This window comes from Megachile rotundata, chromosome 9 (genome assembly GCF_050947335.1).
Source record: "Megachile rotundata isolate GNS110a chromosome 9, iyMegRotu1, whole genome shotgun sequence".
NCBI lineage: Eukaryota > Metazoa > Arthropoda > Insecta > Hymenoptera > Megachilidae > Megachile > Megachile rotundata.
This window is the reverse complement of record NC_134991.1, coordinates 16,669,336-16,680,424: the sequence shown is the minus strand read 5'-3', so window position 1 is coordinate 16,680,424 and position 11,089 is coordinate 16,669,336. Positions and strand designations below refer to the sequence as shown.

Genomic DNA, 11,089 nt, shown 5'->3' with positions numbered 1-11,089 from the left:
TAAGTTTATATAGTTGGTGTAATGCAGTGGTGGACAAACAACAGTAAACAGCGGGCATTGAAGGGTAATAGTTCATAAACGGTGCATTCGTTTGGCAATCACGAATAAGATGCCATAGGTTTCCCTAGATCTTTCTAGGTTCCTCCTAGACTGTGTAGGCTAAAACTTCCTTTTAAATATTTGAATTTCACTTTTAGAAACAATAATTTTGTTCAACTCTACTAATGTTTGTAATGCATTACTTTTTATGGTTTCAAAGTTCAGAAATTCCAAATTTCTAAAGTCACAAAATCCTGTAATATCAGACCCTATACACATTTCATCTCATGAGAAAGTAACCTTACTATATGACGATTTCCATTTCTTCGACGATATAGAGTTTGATTCTATATACTACATAATCTATGGTAATGCGCATGCGCTTTTATGACGGTCGTAACTTTGACAGTATATACTCAGCGGTTAGAAACATCGATAACTTATAATTTCTACTGATCGCAATATGTTCCACTTATTCGTCGAAGTACTTTTTCCTTTTACGTTTATATGTTTGACGAATATATCCCAAAATTAAGCACAGTATTTCTTCTAACTTGCACACTTATTACATTACCATTCTCTCTGTTCGTTTATTTTTCTACACAGAGTGTATAACCATGAAGTAAGGAAACTCTAGAGGGGTATCTCACTTGCGGTTAGAAATCTCTTAGATTGTCGACGTATGAGAAGTACGATCATTCCGTCATAAGATGGAGCATAGATACATTTCCAATAAAGAATCAATTACGTACGGGTTGAAATTTGAAGTGTTCGCACTTTGACAAGCAGAGCGCTCCACGGGTATCAGTCCACCCCGACTTTCCTAACAATTCCCAAAAATCCGTAATAATATATGCTTACAGACCTGTTACCTACAGGTTATGCACCTATAGCAAATATATTTTGACACGTGTACATTAAACTGAATATTACTTAACATTCGTTAAAAATGAATTTATACGAATTGATCGGCAGATTCGCTATCCTTTTAGTACCGATCGAGCAAAGTGAATTATGCAATATTACATCGAAAAAATCATGAATGTATCGAATGTATATAAATCGAGACACATCGTGATGGCAGTTGCTTCAGGTCGAAGCGCGGGAGAAATTGAAGAGTGTGACGTTATGCGCGGACTCGCTGCGTATTCACCGTATACTGTACGCAAGGTTGCCCCGTAGAGTCCTCTCGAGGTCGAAACGCTTCGATGACAGCTACTTCGGCGTTTATTTTGAACGAGGGAAGCTGCTTACGATACGTGTGGACAACACAGGCCGTTGCATCGAAACGTCAGTTGCGGTTAACGCGTCACGAATAACGTTCTCGTTATCCGATCGTTTAACGCGCGAACCGTGCGATATTCGAGTATAACAGGTGTACTAGCGTGAGTTCATTGTCATTGAATACGATTCGTTCTTTTGAATTTGATCGGGAAACAGACTGTTACTGTCACGCGTATGCGCGTGTGCGGTGCATGGTTTTGTTTTTTCATTCGACGGTAATAATTAAATCGAAATTTATTCGGTGTTGTAAAACGGCAAACGGCATACGCGTACACGTAAGTAGACGATGAAGGTACGCGTATTTACGGTGAAAGTACGTAAGGTGCAACGAGGATCGTGATGGCGCGGCGCATCGTGTCGTTTAGAAGTGCGCCCACGTTCGTCGGCCGAGATCGATAAACGGTAGTGTTACGAGAAACAAGCAATCGCTTGCGCACAGCGAACACGGTACTCTGTATCGAGACAAAAGGCAACAAAAAGAAAGAAGAAAAAAGAATATAGCGACAGTGGGAACGAGAACGGTAGCGCAACGCGACGATAGAGCGTTGAAACGAAAACGGCGGCAGTGGCGACAGTGTTATACGGTATATTAACGTAACCGTGACGAGTTTCGTCGGCTGTCGGTGTCCGGTGACGGTGTCAGTGTCGGTGTCGGTGTCGGTTCGATGTTGGTGTTGGTGTCGGTGGCGGTGGCGGTGATTAACGGTGATAACATTTCGAGCTGTCACTGTCGCGAACGTTTAACGCGCGACTCGCTGTCCGCGAGAAAGTAGAAGAGCCTCGCGAGTACGGAGCGACGCTTTTGTATACGCTGTTCGTTAGCGTCGCTAGAGTTTCGTCGAATCCTCGTTGATCCCTCGATTCGCACGCTTTCCCTTCTGTCGCATCTTTCGGGGCGTTCCATTCGGTGAAATTACATCGGCTTACGTTCTCTTTCCCATCGTTCGCGTCGACGTTAAACCGTGTCGAGCGACGTTCATCCGACACGTACGAATACACCTATTCCGATCACTGCTCGTTGGAATGCAACCGTACAAAGTCGAAGATAGCGGTATCCTGCTATTAGATCGTTTTCCGCGTAATGTGCCATCGAATTAATGCGGATTAAACGATCGTCGAGAAACATGGTGTGCCCGCTCGACGACACGATCACTTAACAGGATCGTCTGATCGATCATACGACTGATCGATTTGAGAAACGACGTATTCGAACGTTGGTACGCATCGAACGGCAATCGCGTTCCTCTCAGCGAAAATGAAACTGCTCCGAGAAAGAGGAAAGACGTCGGAGACAGCGAGAACGAGAGAACGAGAGAACGGTAACGGCACGCGGTGAAATGCGCATACCATCTAACGTAACGAAACGTGACGAAACGTAACACGAGGATCGTAAATTAAAAGGGTAGAGACAAGGGAAGAAGAGAAAGGGAAGCGTCCGGTGGCTAAGGGAGAAAGACGGAAGGGTAGACGCGACAGAAGAGAGAAGCCCCGATAATGAAGGAGCACGGAAGCAAACTTCCGGCGGAGCAGCCTGCAAAGATCCTCAAGTCGTTGTTGAAAAAGCCGGGTCAGTCGAAGAACAGGTCGCACAAGAATAGAGTGGTGATAAACGAGAAATTGAACGAATTCTTCGCGGCTGATTATATAATACTGATAAAGGAAGAATGCTGTGCCGACGACTACGAAGAAGACTGCGACTGCTGTTGTCAGGAACACGAGTTGATACGATTGGGAAACTGCAAGGAATGCCGAGCCGAATTGAACTTGCACTTCGGTGTCGCGGACAACGGTCGATACCACGATGTCGAAAGGGACGAAGAAATCATACGAGAGAACGCGGTGCGAACGGAGCAGATCTGCGTCGGTGAACCGTACGGCTACGTGCACTTGCAAACCGAGGATCACGAAGAGTACGAGGTAGAAACGGAAAGCGACGAAGATGGAATCGAAGATGTCGAAGAAGCGGCTGTTGTATCCGACAGACTCGGAGATGACGAGAAAGCGGAGATGTACCAGCCGACGGAGGACCGCGTGGACGAACAAGAGAAAGCGAACGAGAAGAAACGGAAAGATAAACAAGCCCCGAGAGCAGCGGAGGAAGCAGGGAACGCGACCAAACCGAAAGGTAGAAAGAAACGCGAAAGAGTGGACGATGGGTCGAACGAAAGCGGATACCGAAAACAAATCGCCGAAATAGATGTTTGCGAGACCGATATGCCTGTTTCGACGGGGTCTGCGACGACGTTGCTGCCTTCGCCACCGCAACCACCACCTCCGCCACCGCCGCCGCCGCTGCCACCGGCACCACCGCCACCACCGGCATCGACACCAACGTCTGCACCGGCACCAACGATAGCGTCGCCAACACCTGCACCTGCACCAGCACCGGCACCGGCACCAGCACCAGCACCACCACCAGCACCGGCACCAGCACCGGCTCCAGCACCAGCACTAGCACCGGCACCACCTCCGTTAGATAGGCCATCGTCACCGCTCGCACGACAGGAGCATCAGCAGGAAACACTGAGTCCACCGGAAGGTTATAAAGATGTTTACTCGAATGAAAAGCTGTCGAACGTAGCAGAATGTTGCTTACAGTCGTCGCTAGATTACCTTCATTGTCAAGGAACCGTAGGTGAGTTTCGTTCGAGTTTTTTTTTGCTTTTGTTTCGACTTAGGACTGGCTCTGGAATTGTCGGAAGATGAACTCGCGATAGATTCCTTTGTTCTCCGCTCCGATGAGAAAGACATCGAGGCTGTGCGTAAAAAAGATTTTATGCTAGCCATTATGTACGTATCGCGGCTATCGACTCTGTAAAGATGTACGCAAGTTTATAATTGGCGTGCGTTCCCACGGAATTCGTTACGTATGGGACGCGCGCACGGCAATTAACGGATGCCTTCGTGTACGAATGCACGTTTATTTTCTCATAACCCGTATTCTATAACTCTAACGCGTTCACGGTCTGTACGACTTTTAACGATCTCGGCAAAAGTTTCAATCTCTTTTAATCGATAGCGATGGAAAACGTGACCGAAAAGAACATACGAGATTAGATTGTTGCGCAAACGACGTTCTCGGGCTTTCTCGATCGAACGACGAAGAAATAATTCTTGGCGGAAATGGCCGATGTGAAATATCTTGTAAAATTGCTTTTCCTTTTCCGCGACACGCGTATCACACATATTATACGCGAACGATATTTTTTGCTATTTCCGTTTTGCTAATTAAGAAAAAACGAAACGCAAAAAGCCTTGAGAAGCAGTTAGGATATCGTTAACGTGCGTACGCACCGAATACGTACACACGAATACTCGTTGACGGTCGTGTGGCGAGTGTAGCTCGTCCACATTCGCCGGAAGCACAGCGTAGCGTGACTCCGGTGTTTCCACGATACGCTGGAAGGACGAGAACCGCGTGTACGTACTATCTATTGCTATGCAACAACGATCGTTGCACTATAAAATATGCTTATTGCCTATTGCTTCTTCGTCCAATACGCGCGTCGCGCAAGCATTGTTCCTGACGCATGTACTTTTTTCCTTTTCCCTTCGCAACAGTTAACGCCTTTTATACACCGCATTACTCGATTTTACAGATGCAAAAGATGGAGAGCCAAGTTGTTTTACCTTCGACCAAGAAACGACGAAAAATCATGACGAAAACGAAGTACAAAGAACGAACGAGCAACAGTTGCAACGTACGGCAACATCTACAGGTACGTTTTCGTCCTTTCCTTTGCGTGTCAACGTAGCCGACTGTTTAATGTTCTATGAATCGTACGTGTTTCTTGTTCGCAGAGTCGCGACATCGATACCTGGTGGAAACGATAACCATGACGACTGTCACCGAGCGACGTATCGTACGCGAGATCAGCGAAGAAGAGGAAAAAGAACGCGTAGTCCACGTTGGTCAAGACGTCGATTCGCTGGACGAAAGAAAGACGGATCGAGCGAGTGTCACAGAAAGAAATTTCATTTCCGTTGGTAAAGCGACGACGATCGACCGGGCGATCACGGATACAGGCGACGACGACGCGACGAACGACGACGACTCGAGCGAGTATGTCGCGAACAACGCTCGACGACGAACCGCCGACCTTCGCGATATGCGACATACGTTACCAAAAAAATCCTCGTCGATGAACGATGTGGAGCAAGACCACGTCGCGCAACGCGAAACATCGGAAGCGAAAGAGCTATCTCTCGTGTTCAAACTAGGTCATTCTACTTTAGCCGGTAACAATAGTCTAAAACCAAATTCTGCCGTTAGACAACTCTTTCCTAATCCAAAATTCGTTTCACCCCCACCGGCACCGCTGGCTAAATTGATCTCTTCGAGCAACTCCGCCGACGATGCGGTAAATGGTTCAGGACTTTTTCTTAACTCGGAGAGTCTACGTTTGTTCGACGGTACGAAAACTTCAGGGATTTCCGACAGTCAAGACTATTCATCCAATGACGAGTCGAATCCGATCAGAAGAACGATCGAAAGAAACACGCTTCGGAGAAGCCTCCTCGATAAATATCGTACCACTTCTCGCAAGAAAAGCTTACCGTCAAACAACTTATCCCTGGAGGAACGGATACGCCAGCTTACCTGCGTAGATCAAGATGACGAAGAGTGTCAACGATCGTCCGATGTAGAGAGTACGAATTCGACTATGGACAGTAAAGTCGACGATGAATTGCTGGTTCGCGTTGCACCTTCGGGTCAGGAAGATAATAGGACGTTGACGAGACCGCTTACCGTTCGGAACGCTAGTACCGAAACATCGGCACCGTCGTCGGTGTTGTCAGCATCGGCGATACGTGTCGCTACAAGATTCGGTACGTTGTACGATACAATGACGACTGCGACAGCCGCGACAGCGACAACGACAACTTTCTTAACGTCAAATTCATCGTTGTCGACGTCGACGACACCGGCGGCGATAGCGGTGGCGGCAACCACTGTTACCAATTCCAATTATTACAAACACGTCTCTTCGGCCGGCGCCAGTACCGCTACGGATCATTTACACAATCAATCGACTTATAAAAAACTGACTGAATTATTTGTACACAAGAAGAATATCCAGCCGAACATGCCAGATCTCGGTTTAGGGAACAGCGGGAAAAGCAATAGCAGTGTTGGCAAAGATTATCAGCAAACGAAAAACACGATCAAAGCGAATAATTCCGATGTACGTAGACAGTTTTTAGCCAGCTTGGCACCGTTATCTTGCGTGACTGTCAATAGTACGGACACTCAAGAAGATTACTACGGACATAATTCTAGAATGGTGGTTACCGAAAATCGCAGTTCATCTACCGCGTACGACGCAGCAACGGCTGCAGAATCGATTTACGATTTAAACGATGTACAAACGAGTTTGCACCAAGACGATGGTAATTATAATATAGGTCAGCCGGACGTTACCAAGGGTACACCGACGTTCTTCGATAGACCCGATATAGGAGATAATACGACCGACGAATTACTCGCTTTCGTCGAACAGGATAGATTTAGAACCGAAAGAATAAAGCGTCGATATAACGACGACCAATATCAGCTTTCGATCAACGGTACGAGCAATTATGTTTCTGGCAACAAACTCGTCGAGAAGAGTATCGACGGCAAGAACGAAGTCATCGATAACGGTCATCGACAACGAGTCGGGCCTATATATCGCGAAAATATCGCGCGCGACAACAACGGTAACAAGAATACCGGTGAATTACAACGCCTCTGCGTTGGTCGGTACAGCAACGGTATAACTATCGTCAGCAACGACGGCAACGACGGACATAACGACGACGATGGTGACGAAGAAAACGACGAGGGCGACAACAACGAGGACAACGACAAGCGAAACGACAACGATGACAAGGATGGCGACGACGACGACGATGAATTAAACGACTATGGATTTAATCGCAGACCATCTGTAACGGGTATCAAGCAACAACGAACAACGAACGGTAGCGGCGAATCGTTCCATCGGTCGACTTTGAGTAACGCTGGCAACGCGAACGTTTCTAGGACGAACTTTCATCCGTCGGTTCCTACGTACTATGAAAATAACTGTATTCGAATCGACGGTCGCATCGCGTTATACGACGGAACGATCGACGACTCTACTCCGAATTCGTTCGTTGGCACTTTGCTTGCAAACGAGCGAGACGCCAGTACGATTAATAGAATAAACACGATGCAGAAACAGATCGATGACATTTATCAGACTATCGTCGAGAATACGAACGTTACTGCCCAAAATTCGCACGAACGCGAATCTTATACGGACGAAGCGTTTGCGCGTCAGGCTCATCTCCGATTACCGATCAACGATCCTGCCTTCCGTATTTATCAGGAACAAAGAAACGGCCAACAATATTGTCAAGAACAATTAAACACCGCGAATGCTCGAACTTCTTTGCGAGGCATCGCGGTGGGAGCGGAAGAGATCGATACCGTCGCCGGTGTCGCCGATAACAGGGATTACGCTAACACTCTTTCCGCAAAGCCGCGACGAAGAGAGCCTCTAGCAACGACGGCACCTTCCAATTATCATTGTAACGCGATGCCGACCGTGTATACCGGACTTCCGGCTAATACCAAATGCTACCGTACCATGTACTTTGTTCCGTACAATGGCTTATCCGATCCAACTTATCAAAACATCCAGCGGATTTTACCGTCGCATCCGTCTCCTAGTTATACCAATCATATCGAACGATATCCGTACCCTCGTTCGAACAAAAGCGATCAATTACAGGCGCAAACGCAAACGCAAACGCAAATGCAGTCACCGTCTACACCGCCTACGCCGTCTACGTCGCAGCTAAGATATTATCACGTAGGAAATCGTTCGCTCTCTCCGATATCCAATATGACGCAAAGCAATCTCGCATCTCCGATACCTTCCGGCTCACTCGGTCATTCTATGTCCTCCGAGTCCTTCTCGTCTTTCGACCCTCGATCAACTCCGATCTCCACCGCCAATCCTCCCGTTACGTTGCAGCCTACGCAACAGACCTTCCATCTTCATTTGCACCATCATCAGCAACAACCGGAAGACCTTAGAATCGCTTTCCATCATCACCAACATCAACATCAACATCAGTATCAACACCAGCATCAACATCAGTATCAGCATCAGCTTCAACATCAACACCAGTATCAACAACAGCTCCAATTACAGCACCAACATCATCAGCATCATCGACATCATCATCAGCCCATGTTTTATCGTTTACCATCTACAATGCCAGCCGTGTCCACGCAACCACCATCTTCTTCGTCCTCCCCGTCGTCGTCCTCGTACGCCGTAATCGCACCCACGAAATGCGCGACGTTCGCCGGCAATGGAGCGGCTCCGACAGAAAGTTCTTATCGCTTCTATCAAGTACATTTGGGTCGTACAGTTCTCGCACCCCCGACGGACGCGTTACAATCGGCTCAAACCTTTTTATCTTCTTCTACCGCTTCGTGTTCTCCGCCGTTACCGTCCTCGGCATCCTACTCGTCTTCATTGTCGACATCTTTCTCTTCTTTACCAACGATAACCGTAACCGTAGCGCCTCAACAAACCTTGTCCACGTTCGTACTTCCGAATCATGTTTCCGAACCTGCTGTTCACGCCACGAATTTCGATACCGCTTTTCGTACCGGATCTGGAATCGTTCAATCGAATTCCAATAACATCGCCGTTTCCACCATCGCCACCATCACAGCTACCACTACTACCACCACCACCACTTCCGCTTCCTCCTCCTCCTCATCTTCCACGTCATCCTCGTCGTCGTCGGCTTCGTCCTCGTTATCTTATTCCTTCTCCTCCTCCTCTTCTTCCGCTTCCTCTTGCTCGTCCTCGTCTTCCTTGCAGATCCCTTGCTCGCCCTCGAAATTGCAACAACAGCAACAGCAACAACTTATGGGACCTTACACGGGAATGGAACGTGGTGTTCCAGAAGGAGCAGCTAGCGTGTCCGGACATGATATACCGCAATCGGGGATCTTACTCACGTCTAATACTTACGGCGGACATAATCCTAATGGCGTAACGTTACCAACTCACGCGCAGAATTCGGTATATTATGCGATGAACGTTTAAATCTGTAATACACCCCGGCGTAACGAGTCGCTCCGTTAATCGATCGATCGAATGATGAAAGAGCCACGTGTTCATAGTAAGTGCATAGCGCGAAGAAACTGTCTGAAATACGAATATCGAGGCATGCCTCGGACTATTCATATCGCCTGGACAAACGTGCAGATCACTCGCGTGATATCAGAAATATTCGTGTAAGAAAATAGGAAAACGATCATTTGCGTGTCATGGTTAAAGATCGAGTACCACCAGGTTTCGCTAAAAATCGGCGAAATCGAATGCGATGCTTAAAAATTAACGACTCAGGGTCTCAATGTAATCTACGTGCAAAATAAATTTCGTTTTTTTTTTCCGTTGTACGCTGTACACTGTCGCAGAAGACACATGAACTTACGTTATAATCGATTCTAGTCACGATAAAATACTTACGCTGTTCGTCAGAAATAAACCAAAGAACGTTTGCGACGTTCCTCTGTATATGTAAGAGCATAGCTGGCAGCAATTATTTTCAATAGATGGGATTCAATTTTTGCGGTGGAATTGATTAAGTAATTAGGAAAATTGTACAGTGAAAAAGGATAGACGCGGTGATACGCGAATAAAAGTACACGCGACTCGAGCTAGCGTACAATGTTATGCAAAAATCACCTTTTTTTATTATCATGCGACGAAAAGATAAGAATTCAAAAATGACTGTACTCGCTTAACTTTACGGAATATTTTTGATATCAGTTTTCCTGATTTACATTCGTACGTACGGTAATACTGCTTACCGACTCTTTTGTGTCCCCTGATCCCTCTACTTTATTCGTATCTTGATCACGAAACAAACTTTAACGTTTAAGGATCTTATACGGCGTATTGCCAACGCGATACAACGTAGAAACCGATGGAAATGTTGAACATACTGATACGATAAATGATATGCGCTTGATACTCATTCCTTTATTCCGTGTTCTTTGTATCTTGTCGAAGAAGAAGAAGAAAGGGGAGATCAAGAGGGAGATGTTGAAGGAGCAAAGAAAAACTAGTGTTCAAACGCAAGACCAAATAGGGGCAATCACTTAAAAAAACATTTATTACTCGTATAAAGTAGCTGATATTATTTCGTCCTGCCTATATATAAAATGCAAAAAGTGCATACACACGTACACACGTATAAAGCGTACTTCAGGACATGTTATGTTATTCGTGATATTATTATTATGAATCTTGTTATTGTTTTGGTGGATATTGTAAGTGAAATTTGTCGTACAGAAAAATACAAAGCGCAAGAGATAAATTTGATTTCATTGAAAAAATTGATAAACGATTTTTAAGTATGCGCGCATCAAGTACGCGTGTAATGGAAGTGTATCGCATCCAGTACTGTAGCGATCTAATAGGAAGAAAACAGTATCGACGTATTAAAGAATAGTAGAAAATATACAAACGTTCGATGTCGAAAGCGATATTCGAATGTAATCACTTTTATTCCAAAGTTAGATACCAAACTTTTACGATAAATGGCCAAGTTTAGAAACAAGTTTTACATGTACTATAGCATACTTGATTATTCCATAATATCGTGAAAAAGTGTATATAAATAAAGTTTTAATCACACATTGATGTTCATCATTTTAAATGTACCGATTACATTATTATTGTTAAACCATTAAAATAAGTCGGTTAGA

General features: G+C 45.7%; 1 protein-coding gene across 2 annotated transcripts; it reads left to right on the top strand.

Annotated features, from left to right (window-relative positions):
* Positions 1-1,208: 1,208 nt before the first annotated feature.
* Positions 1,209-11,020, top strand: LOC100877037 (uncharacterized). Of its 2 annotated transcripts, none has more exons than XM_076535358.1 (3): positions 1,209-3,862; positions 4,923-5,042; positions 5,125-11,020. In XM_076535358.1, exons 1-3 carry the CDS (start codon positions 2,818-2,820, stop codon positions 9,417-9,419), a joined length of 5,460 nt encoding a protein of 1,819 aa, XP_076391473.1. In that variant the 5' UTR covers positions 1,209-2,817; the 3' UTR covers positions 9,420-11,020. The 2 variants fall into 2 exon arrangements, with proteins under 2 accessions (XP_076391473.1, XP_076391472.1); XM_076535357.1 differs by having other exon boundaries at positions 1,209-3,958.
* The last annotated feature ends 69 nt before the right edge of the window (positions 11,021-11,089 follow it).